Raw genomic sequence first — 20,992 nt, forward strand, 5'->3', positions numbered from 1 at the left:
CAAAGTGTCGGTTCAAACTGGATTCCGTCTTAAAATTGGGGGCATTGTAATGACATTTGACTCATGTAAATGAAACTATTAAAGCCAAAAGCTAAATTTAACTCCAGGGGATTAAAAAACTTCCTCCAGGGACTTACTTTCCTGTCGGTCCAGTGGTTAAGACTCCACGCTTCCACTGCAGAGGGTATGGGTTTATCCCTGGTCAGGGAACTAAGATCCTGCATGCCACATGGTGTGGCCAAAAAAAATAAATAAATAAAAATAAGAAGAATAAAACGTTAATAAATACAAAAACTTCCTCCAGATCCCATCTACTCTAAGTTGGTTTTATGGACAGGAAAATATTTGGTTTAAGGTATTTGGCAGATTTTTTTTTTCATCGAGTAAGATCAAACACCTAGTGGTTAAAGAATGAGTAGCTGCGGGAAAAGAGGAAAGGAAAATGAAGGCAGAGATATGCTTGAAAGAATCCAGGGAAACATACTTGGGCCCGAAAAGAGGCTGCACAGGGACTTCCCTGGTGACACGGTGGTTAAGAATCCGCCTGCCAATGCAGGCGACCCAGGTTCGATCCCTGGTCCGGGTAGATCCCACATGCCGCGGAGCAACTAAGCCCCTGTGCCACAATTACTGAGCCTGCGCTCTAGAGCACACGAGCCGCAACTACCGAAGCCTACACGGTCTAGGGCCCGCGTGCCGCCACTACTAAACCCGGGTGCTGCAACTACGAAAGCCTGCGTGCCTAGAGCCCATGCTCTGCAACAAGAGAAGCCACCACAATGAGAAGCCTATGCACCGCAACGAAGAGTAGCCTCCACTCACCGCAACTAGAGAAAGCCCACGCGCAGCAACGAAGACCCAACGTAGCCAATAAATAAATAAATAAAATAATTTTAACAATAAAAAGAGTCTGCATAACTTGTGGGAGTTTTAAGACAATTATAGTGAGTCCTGGGATGATCAGCAATTGGGAAGGACTTTACTTGTGCCCTGGTAGCAATACCCTGAAAGGCCACTAGATGGCAGTATTATTCCAGGAGTCTCTCCAGGTCCCGCCTACCCTGACGGCTAAGGTTTTCTTTGTTCACAGGCATCCATCTCTAGCCAGGGTCACCAATAATGTCATTATGCATTTTCTGTCACCCCATGCCCTCAGCCTCACGGTTAGCCACTTTCCCACCACCGGTCTTAATACAAAAATAAACTCTACTGACTTTATTGCCATTTGTTACAATAACGTCTGGTCTCTCTGCTGGTAAAAGCAGCTGAATCAAATGTTTTAACGAGAAACATAAAACAAGCCAACAAAAACCCAGGTGAGGTTAATCTTTCCCTTTCGTGAGTTAATACTCAGAGGGTCGCCAGGCCTGGAGGTGATCAGAGACAGAAGTGCCAACGTGAGATATAGATAACTCTTCAAACTGGGGAAAGGGGCTACCAGCCCCTAGCAAGAGGAGGAGGCTGAACCCCACCTGAGACAGCAGAGGAGGAAAACCCAAATACCATATTTAAAACATTTTTTTTAATTTATGGAAAAATTCAACAGTGCAAAAGGAGACAGAATAGTATGACAGACCCAGATAGCATCTTAAGGAGTGGCTGAAACTATAAACCAGGAAAGAGGCTTGAGGAAGAGGTGAATTCCAAATTTGTTCAACTCCTAAGGTGTAAGTTTCCAGCCCCCGGGGTCTGCCCCCTTCCGGCTCCTCATAATGGAAAGTCCTCACACGAGAAGGGCCCTGGGGTTGGTCTCGGAGGGCAGTCGGGAAAGTGGAGCTGTGGCGACGGCAATTTCATCACCAGAAAGGATGTGAGTCCTGGCTTTGTGTCCTGTCACACAGTTCTTCATCTGGGTGGCTTCTAGGGACATCTGAATACCCAGATAATTCTATGTATGGGCATTTTCCAAGACCTGTGTCCACCCCTCATCCCCTCACCCTGGCCAGAAAAGAAGTCTAAAAATCCCACTGCAATGATACTAATACTGCTGACCCCGTCTTTCTCCTCTGATAGTCCTGTTATTCTTATAAATATGATTGCCTATGAATCCCTTAATTTTAAAAAAACAGTCACAGGAGGGACTTCCCTGGTGGTCCAGTGGTTAAGACTCCATGCTCCCAATGCAGGAGGCCCGGGTTCAATCCCTGGTCAGGGAATTAGATCCCTCACGCATGCCACAACTTAGAAGTCTGCATGACGCAATGAAGATCCCGCATGCCATAACTAAGAAAGACCCGGCACAGCGTAAATAAATATATATATTTTTAAATGGTCACAGGAAATTAAGAAAAACAGGTAGATACAGAATTTTCCTGCTAAACTCATTTACTATTTTATATTGTTCTATGATCTTCCTTCCAGTGACTGGACAAACTACAGCTTAGTTGAGTTGTTTTCTATATTTGAGATTTTATATCCACATGACATAATTATAGAACTTTCAATAAAAATAAACTGCCTGTAGGTACTTCTATACTGGAAATATGTGGGTGTATTAATTTCACAGCTCCGAGAAGAAAGCAACAATTAACTACACTAATTTTAAGTATGTTTAATAACAATGATACCCAAATTCATTACTAAATGAATTTGAACAAATGTACTTTACAATCCATTAAATGTATTTCTCACTGCAGCCGTTGCAGAAATCATTTTGGAAATAAACACAAACATATACGTATTCACAGAAAATACCACTTATAGATTTAATATCAAACATAGCTATCACAGTCAGTTCACAAAAAGAGCATAAAGTGCAAAAGCTCCATTTCAAAAGGGCTTGAATTACTCCCAAAGTAATGGAGATCAAATGCTACCACAGACAGTGGGCCTACCACCCATATACAGCACACCCTATATGAAGTACAGAACAAGGTATATATCTGAAAATACTCTATTTGCTCTGATTACATATTGTGGTTACAAAATCATCTTAAATCTGGTTTAACATATAAGGAAAGATACAATTCAAACAATTAGTCCCTTAGAGTAGGGGTCATTAAAAAAAAAAAAAAAACATCTGTAAGAGAACAATGTCTATAAAATACATTGAGAAGCCCAACCTGGCCCGAGACTCCTCTTTGACCAGCTGGACCAGCAGCACCCAGGCAAAGAGCTGGCTATTAAAAGGTCCAAGTTCATTTGGGGAAAAGGAGCTATGAGAGGGGCTCTGGCCAGGCAAGCTTCAGCCCTCACCTGTCCCCCAGAGATGGTTCCACGTCAGCCCCGAGGGATAAGGAGCCAGGGAAGGATCACATGCCAGTTTTGGAGCCTTCGGTACGGCACCAGCTCATGTAAGCATAATGAACTAGTAAGAAGTTTTTACACACCTGAGAAATACAATAAATAGAAAACGTGATGGTATTTTTACAAAGCCTGTGCTTGATGACCATCAAGGTTAGTCCCCCAACAGAACAACTTTGATCCACAATTCATGTTTTATAGGCACTCTTCAGAAGGACAGGCACAGAGTTCCCCCAAAAGGTAGCCTATTACCAAATAGATGTAGATATTTCATCCCCAAACGTCTGCAATATATTCACTGAAGTGCTTGTTTTACATTCTAATAATGAAGGGGAGAAAATATTTTCTAAAAATCATCAGTCAAACATTATAAAACAAGAATCATTAACTTAAATGATCACTTGGTAAATTAATGTTTTTTAATATTCTAAATCCAGTTCCTGCTGGGTATCTCTCTTAGGCAAATTCTAACCAGAACAAATATCTAACAGCCATGCTGAGTAACTGCCGTGACCTAACTCCTAACTGTCAAATCTCCACTTCCCTGAATTATCAGGGGGAAAAAAAAGGATTCTTGATTGCACATCAATTAATGAAATAAGCTATGCACTTTTTTAAAATCTGAAAACATCAAAACCTGTAGAACCATAGATTTAACAGCTATTTTCTATGACTTGTCCATCTAAGTGCAGAAGCGTATCAAAAAGCAGAATTCAGTTCATTATTTCTTAGGGCTCATTCATGTGAGGCTCGATTAAAAGGGAAGGCTCACTAGTAAGTCTTAGAATCCAGTGATAAACACTCAAGAGCACAGCTAACTCTTGTATATCCCCAAACCTGCTCTTCAGGAAAAATATACAACTGGCATTTGTATTCCATTCAAGGTACAATATCAACTGTCAGCTCTAAAAGACATCAATTGACAATTATATTAGGAAAAATAAGACAAGAAGGAAATATATCAAAATATATTAACAATGGTTGTCCTTGAGCTATAGAAATACACATTACTTTTTTTCTTCTCCATCAACTTTTCTTAATATCCCCATTTTCTTTAAAATGCATGTAGTGCTATGAGCATTATGAATACAAATGTAAATGTAAATATAAATATGCATGATGCCATAAACCTAACTTAAAGTAAGATTGGTATATTCCTACTCTTTTTAAAATTTTATTTATTTTATTTATTTATTTATTTTTGGCTGCATTGGGTCTTCGTTGCTGCACTCGGGCTTTCTCTAGTTGCAGCAAGCCGGGGCTACTCTTCGTTGCGGTACGCAGGCTTCTCATTGGTGGCTTCTCTTGTTGCGGAGCACGGGCTCTAGGCGTGCAAGCTTCAGTAGTTGTGGCACACAGGCTCAGTAGTTGTGGCACAAGGGCTTAGTTGCTCTGCAGCATGTGGGATCTTCCTGGACCAGGGCTCGAACCTGTGTCCCCTGCATTGGCAGGATTCTTAACCACTGTGCCACCAGGGAAGCCCCATTCCTACTCTCTTGATTTACCATCCCACGCTGGCAAGCGTAGTGATTTCTGTTCAAAAGCAAAGTCTTGTCTTTTTCAAATATACCCCATTCCACACTTTTTTCTCAGCCCTCATCTCATTAAGACCAATTTCTAGAAGGGCATTCTGTTTTTCATAACAAAAGCATTCTCTGCGAAACTTAACTTAGTCATTTGTCTTGTAGGAGAAGCAGAGAAATAGTCCTGTGAGTTAGTGTACTTACTTCCTTACTTCCAGCAGTCACATTGTATCTCTATTTCCAAAGGTCACTCAGAACCTTCTGGAAGGGCAATGTCAAAGCCTTGGGGGCTGGAGGTGGTGTTTCCCACGGAAAACACCCTTCATTTCATAGGGAGAAACAGGACAACGCTCCCATCACTGAGGAGCTTTCAAGACAAATTAAAGCTCTCACACACACAAAACATTTCCTACACTCTCTGCTTCTCCTTATTTATTATTTCCCACTAAAAGAGCTGGGTTTAAAATATAACAAACTCCCTACCTGGAGCATGTTATATTGCAGGATGGATGAGAACCTGGTGGTTCAATCTGGATGGTCTGACATTTTCCTTTAAAGAAAATTCTAGACTTGAAACCCAAAGGACTTAAAAGCAGTTTTTCCAATTCTGTTCCACAAACCACATAGGTCTCATATCGGTACATTAAAGATTCCATGAATATTTAATTCAAATACCATTTTTTAAACTATAATAAAGCAATGTGTATACTCATTCAATACCAAATTTTTCTACCTTGGAAACCACCAATTTGTTAATTTCCATTTTCACTGCCTTTTATATTATTCACGAAGTGCTGTAAGTTTAACCTCGAAATAAATTTAAGCTAATAAAATACAAATTATTTCACACATTAGGTCTCCATAAAGATTTCTTACTGCAAACAGGGTTCTGCTGCTAAAATAATTTGAAAACCACAGAAGTAGAATAAAGTCACTCATTTCTAAAGTCTAAATTCAGTTGCTTCTTGGACTTTTCACCTGCAATTCTGTGCAAATTTTAACCAGAGTAAGAGTTCCTGGACAAGCCAAAAACTGCTACTGCCTAACTCTTAAATACTTAGGACAGTGACATGATTCCTATACACACAAGAAGGACACATCTGTTCTGCCCTCCCCCGTGATGGAATGTTGCAAAGCAAGAGATGCCTGAGTTAAAATGAGTATCCCTGAGGTCACGAATTCCCACCTCGCACCTTGAAGACATATGCAGAGTCTCCCATTCAGCCCAGTGAAGAGGACAGGAGTTGCAGCCAGTGTCACTTTAGGTGAGAAGTCAGAAGGCAAGAGATTTGCCCTGCTGCTGCACCCAAAGCAGCCAGTGTGTAGTTAAGGCCAGCACTTAAGAAAAGCACGTGGTCAAACGCCAGCACGGAGAAACCACAGGAAGCACCTCATACTGTGAGGATATGGAGTGTTAATTCCCACAGTAAATATCAAAGAAAGAAGCGGCAAGATTCTTGAGGATAATTTCCAGAATAGGACAGCATACAGGAGGCTTCCAACGAGAACAACTTCTAAAACTTCATGTTTGCTCCAAAGTTGGAACCAGGACCCCTACCACAATTGTCACAGGCCGTTGGCAATGTTGCAGAGGTCAAGCAGTTAAGGGGTGGGTTTCTGTATGGAAGGAACGCTCACACCACTCACACGGCAGCTAGTCTTCTCTTTGTGTGTTTGAGGGTACTGGGCTGGGGGGAGGGGACCGTGTCAGCATTTAAAAATTGTGCTTATCTTCAAGAATGGCTTAAAGTTGGAGTGTCGTTTTTGGCATAGAGGGTTTTTCTTGTTAGCTTCACCCTGATCTAAAGTCAAGTCCCCATCTCTCAGAAGAGGTAGCAGGAAAAGAATGCACACATGTATGTAAACCCTGGGTTATGGAGAGATGCAAGGGAGGAAACCAGCCTCCTTAGCCACAAGCCCTGTGTGTGTTCCATTTGTTTGCTTTCGTTTCAGGACAGTTTCCCCAAATGAAAATCTCTGGCCTCTTCCATCATACAGTCAGAGGGTCTTGTCTGGCGCAGGATTTGTCTGTCAAGGGAGGGTCCGCTCCGAGAGCACATGGGAACGGTGGGATCTGGAGCAAACTCTCTCCAGGAAGCGAGGCGTGTGCAGTGCTGGGTCCCCCACGGGACGGCTCTGCCATTACCATAAAGGACGCAGCCCAATGAGCACTGTAGCTGGAGGTGACACTGAGAAGACACACCTAGTGCCCCTCGGCCCTCTACTTCCCATCTTGGGGAAAGGGGAAGATACCCGCTGCTCCTCAGGCACCGTGGAGTCCTGGCGGTCCACAGACACACTAGTTAGAACCCAAGGGCACTGAAGTTTTAAAAGACAGACCCCCACCCCAGACTCTGCAACCCCCCTGGCTGTCTCTGCTGGCAGATGAAGTTGAGGTGCGTGAGGGAAAAGAAGCAGAGAGGCCAGCCACTGCCTTGCCATCACGTGATCTTGACTGGTGATTTCTTGTTGGCGCACAGAAGGGACACGTAGGGGACGCCGATGAAGGCCCATCTCTCGCTGGGCCAAAACTTGATGACGGGGCCTTGCTCGGGTATCTCGGAGGCAGCATCGAAGTAGGCGAAGCACACGCAGCCCAGGTAGGCGGCCAGGCAGATGAGGATGTGCCTGCGGTGGAGACGTGGCGGCGTGAGAACTGAGAGAACCGGACGCAAGTAAGACTGTGCTCGGGTTTAGCCCGCTCCTCCCTCCGAAGACAGGCAGGGGCCTCCTTTCATTAAGAAGGGGTGAGGTTGCCCAACAATCCGTGGAATAGCAGAAGAATGGGAACTCCTGAGCCAACAAAGCCTCTTTTGGAATGTTCTAAAACATTCCAGCCTGATAACAGGAAAAACCTGCAAATGCCTTTGGGGCTCAACCGAGAAGACTGAGGCCCGAGGATTTAAAACAAGACATATGCGGCACTAATATGACATCGCTCATATGCAGAATCTTAAACGAACAAACAAAAAGAACTCATTCACAAAACAGAAACAGACTCACAGACTTAGAGAATGGAACTTTTGGTTCCCAGGGAGGAAGGAAGAAGGGGAGGAAGGATAGATTGGAAGATGGGATTGACATGTAAAGAAATTGATTAATGAATTAGTGAATTAAACTAAAAAAGTAAAATAAGTAAAACAGGCACTAAGGAAATAACCGATGAGTACGTGGAACTAGTCCCCCCACCCTTCTAGCTTTAATAATCGGCTGTACGTATCTGACGCCCTTCATTAGGAATAATTGTATACTGATTCATCTGCTTTTGCACTTTAGTAAGGGAACTCTTTTTTATTACTATTATTAAATTCACTGTGCCTGTAAAAAGTTTTCATATTGACCTTTATCATGCAAGGGACCATCTAAAGGCATGTAATCTTACTTTTGTACCTTATACTGAAACTTAACTCCAGATGAATTAAAGATTTAAAATACATTTAAAGACATATTTAAAGAAAATATTTTTTAGAAACTTTGGTGGGGGAGGCCTTTCTTAGAATGACACAAAGTTCAGAAACCCTAAAGGGAACGGCCGTGAGAGCCACATGAAATGCACGTCTATACATTTTAAAACACACGGAATAAAGATGGCTGTAAGAGTACTACCAGTTCGCTTAGTTGAGAACAGTGTCATTTAAGGGATGTCACAGCCACATTGTAATGCATATAGAAGGGAGAGAAAAAAAAAAAACCCTAAAGGAAAAGACTGACAGGTGTGAGAACATGAAAATTTTAAACCAGTATGGCACAAAATATCATTAACATACTGAAAGATAAATGGGAAACTGGGGATAAATATTTGTACTATATGACAAAGAATTAAAATACCTATCTTACATAGAACCTAAAGACTAATCATCTCATAGGGTGTCTGGGATTTGCTTTAAATAATCTGGGTGTGGGTGGGTAGTGGGTGAAGGTGGCATGAATGAGATTGGCCTCATGTCGATACTACTGAAGCCAAGTGTTGCCTACCTGGGGGCTCCATATATTATTCTCTGTAGTTTTGAAAATGTTGATAGTGTGCCCAATAAATGGCATATAGGTAGTAAACAGTAATGACTGTCTCCTATGTGTCAGGCACTAGGTGCTGGATATAAACTTTTAAAAATGGAAACACTCCACAGGGATGATAAAGAAACTTAAAAGGCACATTTCAAAAGAGGAAAGATATAGTAATTTTACATTTGAAACGATGCCCAACAAAATACTAATTTTTTAAAAAGACATGAAAATAAAATCTTTTCAGGTTAACAAAGATTTTTTTTAAGTTACTAATATCCAGTATATGTGAAAGTGTATCTTACAGATACACTTTTACTATCTTACAGATTTTAGTAAAAAGTGTTCGTTGATATAATATCTCTGGATTTGGCAACATATTATAATTTAACCTAAGGACACAATTCAGGCATATGAACAAATACAGAGGTTCATTACCAATTATTTGTAAAAGTGGAAAGTTAGAAATAACCTAAATATCCATTAATAGAGAGGTTGGTTAAATGAATTATAAAGCATCCATATTGTGCGGTATTAACTGGACACAAAAACCATTGAAGATAATATAAACGCACTGGTAAGGAAAGCTGTCTATGATCTAGTATTTAGTTTAAACAACAAAAGAAGGATCAATATGCATCACGTATAGAATGATGTTATTTTTGTTTTTAAAAGTAGAATTAGAGAACTATGTATATAAAGCACCTGGAAGGATATACTTCAGGCTGTTAACAATTGTTCTCTCTCTTTGGTGGATAGAATTATGAAAGTCTCTCTTTCTATACTTACTTATTGTTTAAATTTGTTATAATAAATAAATATGTCACTTTACAACTGGGATGAAAAAATGGTTCAACTTTGTTTTTATTTTGAGGCCACACCACACAGCACATGCGATCTTAGTTCCCCAACTAGGGATCAAACCTGCGCCCCCTGCAGTGGACGCACAGAGTCTTAACCACTGGACCACAGGGGAAGTCTCAGAAAATGGTTCAACTTTGGGGAAAAAAAAAAACAACAACCTCAGAAAGTACACCAAATTTAGAAACAAATTAAGTTGGAATCCAAGTTATTAGTCTACTTTTCGAATTTTACTTAAATCACTGTGTGATAAGGGAATTTGGATCGATTAAAAACATACTATATCTTCAGTGAGAGCCTATTTACACAGGTGGATACATTTATCAAAATTTACCAGACTACACAGTTAAAATCTGTGCATCTGATTATCTGTAAATTATAACTCAAATGTACAAGGTGTGTATAAATTCACTAATGTGACTCGAGGTTGAACCTAAGAAGTATCAGGCAGTGGATCCTAAGACTGGAATCCCCAGTGGGAGCTGTTTCCACTTTGTCTTATCTTCTGCAAACAAATCTGGAAGTCCCCAAGTCTTAAACTGAGGGCAGCTTAGGTCTTATGGTAGATAAATACACAAGTTCAAACATCCAGGGGAATTCAAGCAAATCCATTCAAACCAAATAGTCTCAGGCATCTCCTGACGGAGGTCAAGCTTCTTCTGAATCTGGATCTAACAAGTTTTAACAACTCCTTAGCACTAGAATTCCTCCCTGGGTGCTCTCAGCTTACAAGGAACATTCTAAAGCAGATTTCTCTCGTTCCTTGATACCTTTTGCAATCAGAAGTCCTGGAGGACAGAGAGGGAAAGATGATGCTGGGTTTGGAGCTGAAGCCATTCCCAGGAAGACCACTGGATTTCCTCCTCAGCTTTCTGAGTACAGGATTCTGCGTGCTGTTTTGTAGCTTTCTTTTTCTTAACAGTGTATATCCTGAGCCTTCTAAACTGTAGATGCTCCAATTCCCCATTACTGAGTTCCTAGACTGGTTTGATGTCACCAAGTGGGTGATCCTGAACAATTTACACTTTACTTCTCTGGGCTTCTGTCTCCACCTGCCAAATGAATGGGTGAGACTGTCCCGAGGTGACCTGTGAGGCCCAGGCTGGTCACTCAGGCTCAAAAGGCATGCTTGGTTCCTATTCAGGACCGTCCTATCCCCACATCACATCTGTCCCAGGCTTTCGCCACCTTCCCCCACCCTGGAGATCTAGCTAGAGCTCAGGTTACGGATTCAAGTTCCAAGCTCCTTTCTGCTTTAATAATGGAGTTAGAGGCGAGAGACCACAGACATGAAGCACAGACAATTAGGTCTGTTTGTTTCGGCTAAGCCTGCTCCCTGGGGCTGTTTCTGCTTTTTCTATCGCTTCTGAAACGTCTGACAGTCTACTTGAGGAGAGGCGGCACCCAGGCTCTGCTCTGTCCCCTGAGTACACTTGTGCCCCCTGCAGGGAGAATGGAGTGACAGAGAGTGTAGACCCTGCCCGGTGACCACCCACCCTACCACGAGCGGGGCTCACCACACGCAGTGCAGGTAGGGAAAGTGGAAGGACGACAGCAGCTCACAGAAGGCCCGGTCACTGATCCAGCAGAAGAGGGCAAGGGTCCACCAGAGGCCCGAGAAGAGGCCCAGCTTAAAAACACGCACGTTGTCACACCTGCCCGGGGATGCAGAGAACAGCTTGTGTCAGTCCTGGCTCCTCTTACCTTGCTGGCCACTTCTCCTCTGCTTCCTCTTGCCTCCCTGGCCCCTTGGCACCGGGGCTGCCACCCAACGCCCCATCACACATGCTCATGGATGTAAACACCGTACGTACCCTGATGGCTCATAAAGCTACACTCCTCCCCGAGGCCTCTCCTTGACTGCAGACTTACAAACCACATGTCACATTCCCGACATGTCCACCCGATGATCAGTGTTGATCTAAATTTTACATGCCCACGACGTTCTCCCACATCCTTTCTTCCGCCCAATGCCCGTTCTCCTCCCGGCCCTCTCAGGAAGAGGCCACCCTGTGCTTTCGGGACTTCAGGCCAAGAATTTTGGAATCCTTTGCTCTCTTTCTCGCACGTCCCACATCCAATTCATCCGCCCCTCAATATGTCTCCAAAATCGGACCTCTTTCCATCACGTCCACCTGGCTCCAAGCCACCACCATCTCCTGCCTGAGTCACAGCCACTGCCTCCATCCGCACCTGCTCCTACAGTCACCTCTCAAGGCCCTGCCCCAAAGCCTCCAACTGCTGCCCTCCTCCCAGAGGGCAAGCCAAACTGCTCACGGAGGCCGCGAGGCCCCAGTGTGCTGGCTTCTCCTCTGGGCTCTACCCCCTCCTCCATACTCTTCCCCTCACTGCCTCTGCCCAAAAAACCCCCTGGGGATCTTTGCCATTCCTCCAAAATCCTGGGCACATTCCTCCAGGCCTTAGTACTTGCCGTTCCTGCCACCTGGAATGCTGTTCCCAGATATACACGCGGCTCGCCACCTCCGAACCTTTGCTCAGATGTCACTCCGGGAGCCCTCTGCTGAGCACTGTTCCTAACAATCGCACCACCTGTTTCCTCCCCCTAAGTGACCCTCCCTGTCAACTTCTTCCCCTCCTCTAGTTCTCTCTGTAGCGATTACAGCCCCTCTAACATCCTCCGTGTTTTCCTTATATATTTAAGACCTATCTCCTACCAGCAGGTAAGCTGCTCACTGCTGCATCTCCAGCCCCTGGGACAGCACCAGGCACATAGGAGACTCACAGTACTCCGGAATGTACATTGGAACAAAAGGGTTTCTGAAACAAATCCCAGCAGCTCAAAGGAAATTTCGGCTGCCGTTTTCTTTCCTTGTCACCAAATGGCTCGCAAAGTGGGTGACTTCTATGCCTGGGGAGAAATGCCCAGAGGCAGTTGGTGCCTGAGGGTCCTTCGAACCCTCCCTCCCTCAGGGTCTCTTTCCCTTAAAGGACTGCTCCCTGGTCAGTCAAGCTCGCTCACTCTCAGGGGTCAGCATCTAACGTTATATCTGCACCCAAGAAGGGCTCATATTTATTTGTTCAGATTTGTTGAAACAAGTAGACGTTGTCAAAAGCCTGACTTGCCGGTACCTTTCCCAGCTGCCTGATAGAAACATGAGTAAAAGCATCAGTGAAAATGGGATGGACAGCAGGCTCAGAGAGACCCGCTCAAAAAACAAACTGAAAAACCCTGTCAGTAGGAGGGCTAAACGCACCACTTGAAAAAATTTTTGAAAGAATTAATAGAGCCCCATGACATAAGTAGTGACTACTTCCAGTTTAGTGACGAAAACAGAGATGAACAATTGCCATTTTCCCTCTTCCCTTCAGCACAGTCTCCTCTGAACGGCCCACCCTTGGACCCACGGCCCCTCTCCCAGAGCCCTGTCCCCTCACTCCGCCCATTTTTCTCCACCCCTGCAGGTCTCAGCTTCAGGGGCACTTTCTCAAATAGACTTTCTTTGACAGCCCAAGCACCATCGAACTGCTCCATCACATTCTCTCCTGGGGCCCTGCCATCTTCCCTCATAACATGCATCACAAGCTGAGATTGTGTATTTGTTTAAGTATTTGTTAATACCTAGTATCTACCTAGACTGTAAGACCAATGAGCAGGAAATAGGCCTACTCTTTCACTAATCTATATCCAGCATCTAGCAACAGTGCCTGGTCCAGCATAGGCACTTAAAAATAAGGCTTGCTCTTTAACTGCCTCCTAGTGATCTGATCAGAACTTTTTCTTAGATTAAAAAAAAAAACAGTAACAATATTGATTGGGTACCAAATTCTCAGAATCCACACCAGGCACTGTACAAGGCAAAATAAGCAGGCCTGGGCTTCCCTGGTGGCGCAGTGGTTAAGAATCTGCCTGCCAATGCTGGAGACACGGGTTCGAGCCCTGGTCCGGGAGGATTCCACATGCCGTGGAGCAACTAAGCCCGTGTGCCACAACTACTGAGCCTGCGCCCGAGGGCCCATGAGCCACAACTACTGAGCCCATGCGCCACAATTACTGAAGCCCGCACGCCTAGAGCCCATGCTCTGCAGCAAGAGAAGCCACCACAATGAGAAGCCTGCGCACCACAACGAAGAGTAGCCCCCGCTCGCGGCAACCAGAGAAAAGCCCGCCTGCAGCAACGAAGACCCAACGCAGCCAAAAATAAAATAAATAAATTTATAAAAAAATAATAATAACAAACAGGCCTCTTGCCATGTTAAAAGGTAAAATGAAAACTAACAAAAACAAGCATCAACAAATACGTAGACAGTTAGCCTGGTCTAAGAGGAGCTATGTAAGCTCAATTTAACTAAACCTAGGAAATCTGGCTTAAGGGCCACAACAGCACAGAGAGCTGCAGTTGCAGTGTTCGTGGCAAGAGAGGCTGAAAGGCAGGTGGTCACGGAAGAGGCGGGGCAGGGCTGACACTTGTGAAGCAGGGAGGGAAAGCAAAGTCCTGCGGAGTTAGGGACTCAGGGCACCCAGTACTGACACTTTCTCTGCTTCTAGAGACACAGGTCCTGCTGTACACCACTAACAAGGGCTATGTGAACTTGAGGCTTGTCCAAACCTGCGCTTCATCAGGTTTTATCTCCACTTTTCAGGGCTTATATCACAATGTCAGTGTGAGATTAAACGGGAAAAGCAGGACACAGGTCATATATATATATATACACACATATATATCAGGACCCTATTTTAGGACAGAAAAACTGAGAGGATGGCTGTCATTTCTTCTCTTCTTGACCCTTTGTTGTGTTCTCAAAGTTTTCCTTAACAATAAATTCACTCCTATAATCAGAAAAAAGTCTATTTCAAAATATTCTCAACACAGCTATGTCACTTGGTGATGTGACAACATCACCAATGTCTGGTGAATACGATGGATGAATCAGAACTTCCCAGCCAAACTGCAACAGTTTTTGACTGGTCATCAAAGAAACATGCGGTCTTGCATTATCCTGACGGAAGATTATGCATTTTCTGTTGACTAAATCCGGATGCTTTTCGCTGAATGCTGCTTTCAGTTGGTCTAACTGGGAGCAGTATCTGTTGGAATTAATCGTTTGGTTTTCCAGAAGGAGCTCATAATATGGGACTCCCTTCCAATCCCACCATATACACAACATCACCTTCTTTGGATGAAGGTGTGGTTGGTGGTGGTTCATTTCTCTTGTCCCACGATCTCTTCCATTCCACATTATTGTACAGCATCCACTGTTCATTGCCCTGTCACAATTTGTTTTAAAAATGGCAGGTTTTCATTACGTTTAAGCAGAGAATCACATGCAGAAATACAGTCAAGAAGGTTTTTCTCGCTTTACTTACGTGGAACACAAACATCAAAGCCATGAACATAACCAAGCTGGAACAAATGATTTTCAATGCTTGATTTGGATATTTTGAGTATGTCAGCTATCTCCCGCATGGTATAACGTTGACTGTTCTCAGTTAACGTCTCGATTTGATCACTATCAACTTCACCTGGTGTACCCGAATGGGAAGCATCATCCATTGAGAAATCTCCAGAACAAAACTTCACAAACCCTTCCGACATGTTCAATCAGTCACAGCACCTTCTCCATACGCTGCACAAGTCTTTTTTTGCATTTTGGTTGCATTTTTACCTTTCTTGAAATAATAAGGCATAGTAAGCCAAAAATATTGCTTTTTTTCTTCCATCTTCAATATTAAAATGGCACAAAAATTCACCAATTTTAATGTCCTTTTAAAAATTTATTCTTGGCTGCATTGGGTCTTGGCTGCTGTGCATGGGCTTTCTCTAGTTGCAGTGTGCAGGGACTAGTCTTCGTTGCGGTGCGCGGGTTTCTCATTGCAATGGCTTCTCTTGTTACAGAGCACGGGCTCTAGGCACGCGCGCTTCATTAGTTGTGGCTCGTGGGCTCTAGAGCGCAGGCTCAGTAGTTGTGGCGCACGGGCTTAGTTGCTCCGCAGCATGTGGGATCTTCCAGACCAGGGCTCAAACCCGCATCCCCTGCATTGGCAGGCGGATTCTTAACCACTGCGCCACCAGAGAAGTCCCGATAAGTGGTTTTTTTAAATGCACGCTAATATGACAGCTGTCACATACAATCTAACAAAATTGTTTTGAATGAAGTTAAAGACAACTAAGTACTACTAGAGCCATCTTATGGAAAAAACCGAACAAAACTTTTGGCCAACCCAATAATTGTTTTCGAAAGAGCTTTAAGATCTGTTAGTGTTCTGAAATGGGTCTCTTACTTCCCAGGTCTGTGAAGGCTACTGAAAGCCAGCAAGACAAGACAAGACAGAACATAGTCTTTCCACTGTCAGCCAGCAAGTTTAAATACCTCTTCAACCACCTTTGACCCTGCCTGGTATTGCTGATAATCAAAACAACACCCAGAGGCAAAGCAATGGAAGGAAATATATACATGTCTCCACTCAAAACAAAGACTGAGAGAAAGCTGATAACACATTACACAGAGAAACTCTCACTAAGGTAGATAAATATAAGACTTCAATTAAGAGCATCTATGTCCATGACCATGAGTCATGAATTAAAATGGATGTCTACAAGTGAGTGCAGAGAAAAAGAAGCATTTCAAAGAGTATTACAATAAGGGCAGTGGTTGAGTTGTGTTTTAATTGGGGCTGAATAAGACAGTCATAAACACACAAGAGCTAAACTAAAATGTTTCTGGATATCAACCTGAACTCTGCACATACAACTTCCCACAAGAAAATGCTTACACAAACAGCAAAGGCTTTACCTGATAGACTGTTAAGAAACTAAGCCTCCGAGAAAGCAGCAGTGCTACTTTGTATATAGACATTCACTTCTTTTTCCTTCTGTGTGTAAATGCAATAGCCTCTCTAGGACTTTGCTTTTCTCCTTATTCTTGTCACATGAGCACATCTGTTCTCCTTTCTACAGAATTAACTCTAGGCAGCTTGGTCTAGGCACTCACCAGGTCCTTAAGATGTTCCTCCTAAGCTAGTTTCGAACCACTGGGATGCATTGCATACAGTGCTCCCCTCTTTCTGAAAATGAGATCATTAATGTTTTGAACCAAACCAGGCAACTTGATGCTAATCCAAAAGTCTGGAACTACTCTTTGTGAGGAGTAACTCCTCTTCCACATTCAAGGTCAGTAAAAGAACCAGGAGCTGGTTTGCTCCTATCCCAGGGACAACCTCAGGGCCAGGCAGGAAGACCTGCACCCACCTCCTTAGCTCGGCAATGAGCAACGCCGTGCAAGGAACCCCCAGGGTCATCAGAGAGATGTTGTTGATGGCAGGCTTGACAAACGCCAGGCACGTTGTAACTGCAGACAGGACGCAGACCACCGCCTTGAACCTGCCCCTACATGGGTGAAAGCAAACCAAATCCATTAGCAAAGGAGGTCGTGTTGGTTTGTTGAATGCTGGCAAAGTACAGACACTGCTGATGGGAGTGCAAGCTCAAAAGACATTCCGCGCTAAGTACCAGGAACCTAAACTCCATTCTCGCGCACTGGCTCGGTTATTCTAGGAATTTATCCTTAGGAAACAATAAGAAATTTTCAAAATATTTAGCCATGAAAATGGTAAAATTAAAATCAACCTAAATCCCTAAGGGTGAGATATGAATACTTGATTTTTTTTTTAGTGGCATTTCTCTGTATTTCTTTTTTCAGATGTTTTACAGCATGATTGGGCAAACTCTCTCTGTAAAGGGTCATATAGTAAATATTTTAGGTTTTGCAGGTCACAGGGTCTCTGCCTCAGCTACTCAACTCTGCCACTGTGGACAGCAAATAAGCAAATGGGCATGGCTATGCACCAATAAAACTGAATTTGCAAAAACAGGCAAGGGGCCCATCTGGCCAAAGAACATAGTCTACCAACCCCTGTTCTACAAGGTGAACACGTATGACCTTTATAAGAAAAACAGAGACCATTTACAAACCATAAAACTTCCTAGAGTAAAAGAAAAAAGTGCCCTATGTGTCTAGCACACAAAAATCTAAAATTCTAGTGTCTAAATTTACTGACAATCCAGTCTAGTATGCATTGGAATTTTGTGTTAGGTTTTCGACATAACAAATCTTAGAAAAATAATCAATACCATCCTTACATCCTTCGGCGAAGGTGCTTTCGGTAGCAAGATCTAGAAGTGGCGACGTGACCCTGGACACGCTCCTTCTCTCCCTGGGACTCGTTTCCTTATCTATAAATTTCCTGTCTAGTCTGGCCTAGATGATCTCAAAGGCCATATCCATGACTGAAATTTAGGGGCATATGATTTTCCTGAAGTTTCTGTTATTCCTCATTAGCACAATTTACTTTGGCCAAGAGCCCTGGAAAGGGTCACAGGAAGCTAATCTGAATGAAATTCCACTAGAAAGAAATCAAAGTGCATTGAAACCTTCAAAATACACATGGACCTCCTAAAGAGGAATACCACTTATCATCAAGGCACAGGAAACCATTGATCAAGCTGCCAACTTTCTGACTGGAATGAACAGGAATTGTAGCCCTGAACTTTAACCAGAGGGAAAACATATGTATATGGGAAAGGATCCAGGCAGCAAATCCTCAGGAGAACCTGAAGGCATCCTTCAGCTACCGGATAAAAGTCTGCGGCTCAGCCTGAGGGCGGCAGGGTGACAGGCCCTAGCCCCAGGCATACGCATGGCCCTTGGAGACCCACGGTAACTCTTACTGGGTTTGAGGTTCTGTGACACGTCAAGGCTTTTTTCGCCTTTCAGACTGCATAAATACATACTCAGGTACTTCCAAATTGCATCATCTCTGTATCCAATGGTTTAGGACTCAGGCACAGGACACGGAGAGCAACATGAGACCCACTATGTTCACATTCTGCTTCCATCACTTAGCAACGCTGGGTTCTTTGGCAAGTCACTGAAACTCCCCAGGCTTCAGGCGTTCTGTATGGAAATCAAGACACCGGCCCCATGGTGTTCTTTCAAGCATTAAAGCACTCAACACAGAGCCTGGTGAATGGTGTGTGCTAATAAACTCCATTATTTCTGTTATCATGACCATCGTTTGAGAAGAAATGTTATTTTAAGTAACATCATTGTTGATAATATCACACGCAGGGAAAAGCTGACTAAGCTGGTGCTGCAGTCAGCAAAGGCTCTACATAGCTCTGCCGAAGAGTTCAAAGGCAACAAGCTTGACGAAACATGCTTTCTCTAAGGGGAACGTGGGTAGACACCTCCCTACCACTCCCCAGAGGGTGTGGAGGAATGCGTTTCTGGAAGGCAGCTTAACCAATGAGGACATCGTGTGAACGCACGATTCTGCAACCAGCAGAAGTCAACAGAGGTCACCAGCCGACCCCACAGTCACCAGAGGCCCTGGGGACAGAGAGAGCTAGAAATATCCAGGAAGCAAGGGGTCCCCATCGGGTGTTTTCTAAACAACCCTTACTGTGGCCTCTGTTCCTGTTTTCAACTTTCCAGCCCATTATGGGCTCAAACTGAACACAAGGTCAGGCAACCCTTAGCACCCCTTCTTCCTGTATTCCCCAAACCAAAATCTAGCAACCAAATACCATCATCATAATATTATTATAATAATACTGTTACTGTTCTTATCATTAGCTACCCTTTAAAGCAATGGTTTTCAGCCCTATCAGGCCCCGAGCTCCTTTTTTTATATCAAATGTTTGGTAATGCCCCCTTTACTCTTCTGAAGTGAAATGGAATTTATGGATGATAAAACCTCCCATCACTGGGGCCACCAAAAACATGTCCTTAAACTTCCCAGATGGCCTGCATGGGATAGAAATGTCCCTGGCTAAGATCCACTGCTTTAAACTCCCGTTTAAGGCTAAAATATAACCTATTTAGAACAAGCCCCCGATACTCACAGGACTCCAGCATTTGGTCCTGGAAGGTCCACCCCCGTCATTTTCTAAGGAACTGATACAGCCCAGAGAGTCTGAGATGGAGGCCCCAGGTTATCCAGGCAGAGAGAGCAGGACAGGCAAACCTCAGACTGCAACCTTGCTATTCAGGATTCAAAATATGAACTGGATCATAAAGTGAGGGGCTGTCCCTACATTTTGTAGACGCAACATCATAAAAACCAAGATAAATTCTTTAGAAAATGGATACAATTAGCCTACAAAGTTCTTTTCCTCAAAACAAAAATGTCAAATTATTAATAACCATCAACAGCTGAGTGTATATGCTGACAATTCTTCAGACATTCCAGGCAAGATGAAAGACAGCCCTTTTTTAAAAATTCCCACCAATTACTTCCATTTACATATGGACTTTGATAATTTCCCTGCTGTTCTAGATATTTATATCTTCAAAACTCTTATCTGTATTAGCCATTCATAAAAACTTCTAGCATTTAGTGAGTCTTTACTCTGTAAGAGACACTATATTATACACTTGATATGATTTTCCCATATATTTCTAACCCCTAAGGTAGATACTTTTACTATCTCCACTTTACAGATGAGCAAAATGAGGTATCAGAGCTTAAAAAAAAAAAAACTGGACTGTTATTGAAATCCGTATTTGTCTGATCCAAAGTCACTTAGCCAACACATTCTCCCCTCTCTTCTCTAGAAATCTCACACTGGAACCACTCCTAATAGGTTTTTAGAAATATTCCAGCAAAGTCTAGATCACTGAAAAAAAAAGGGGGGGCTGAGGGGAGACAAATGTTAACTATCATGTAAGTTGAGGCAGTTAAAACACACACTCCCAGTCTCCAGAATTCCTGGTTTTGACCCAAAATCTTTGGTCTGGCCTGCCATTCCACTGCAGAGCTGCCACCTGTCCCCACATCATGGGTGGTGAAGCCCACACAGAGGGGTTTGGCCTTCTGGCCTTCTTGCTCTCCCCACCACTGGCAAATTGAAGGCCAAGAAATAGAGCTGAAATCCTTATTTACAGTGAGCTATAACATGCACCTTTTCTTTCTTTGCTCGTTAAAATTAGCAATGTTCATTCTCTCCTTCAATCGGTATGCATATCTCAGAAATTCTGGGCAGAAATTTCCACGTGCCATTGGTAATAACGAAAGCTAACTTTAAGCACTGACCATGTTCTTAGTGCTCTACAGAGAGCTCTGCAGGATCATCTCACAAGAACCCTGAGGTGAACACCATGAGTCACCTAATTCTACAGATGAGGAAACAGAAAGTTAAGGAGTCAAGACATGTTATACAGTTTGTAGGCAGGGAAGCTAGGAATCAAACCCAGGTGGGTCGCCAAAGCCAAGGATATAGACATAAAGGGTGCTCAGTGCCTCCAAAGGACTCTCCCCAGACTGAAGGCAGAGAGTTCACATTTTCACCAGAGAAAGGCTGCAGAGTGCTGGCGATGGAAGAGTCCCGGGGGGTCACAGACCT

At 43.5% G+C, this 20,992-nt stretch overlaps 1 protein-coding gene and 1 non-coding gene across 3 annotated transcripts in view; one reads left to right on the forward strand and one right to left on the reverse strand.

Moving 5' to 3' along the window:
* Positions 1 to 1,529: 1,529 nt before the first annotated feature.
* The window catches only part of ACER2 (alkaline ceramidase 2), a 31,148-nt gene continuing 11,685 nt past the window's right edge, over positions 1,530 to 20,992 (reverse strand). Inside the window, exons 4-6 of one of the 2 annotated variants that reach the window (XM_059071143.2) lie at positions 16,838 to 16,975; positions 11,147 to 11,284; positions 1,530 to 7,394 (exon numbers count right to left, since the gene is read on the reverse strand). In XM_059071143.2, the coding sequence (XP_058927126.1) occupies positions 7,208 to 7,394; positions 11,147 to 11,284; positions 16,838 to 16,975 (463 nt within the window). In that variant the 3' untranslated portion in view covers positions 1,530 to 7,207. The remainder of the gene's footprint in view (positions 7,395 to 11,146; positions 11,285 to 16,837; positions 16,976 to 20,992) is intronic. The other variant, XM_059071144.2, reaches the window with a different exon arrangement.
* Positions 2,084 to 2,156, forward strand: TRNAW-CCA (transfer RNA tryptophan (anticodon CCA)). Its single transcript has one exon. It is a non-coding gene; the product is annotated as a tRNA-Trp (tRNA).

The sequence above is a fragment of the Kogia breviceps genome, chromosome 8, assembly GCF_026419965.1.
Source record: "Kogia breviceps isolate mKogBre1 chromosome 8, mKogBre1 haplotype 1, whole genome shotgun sequence".
NCBI lineage: Eukaryota > Metazoa > Chordata > Mammalia > Artiodactyla > Physeteridae > Kogia > Kogia breviceps.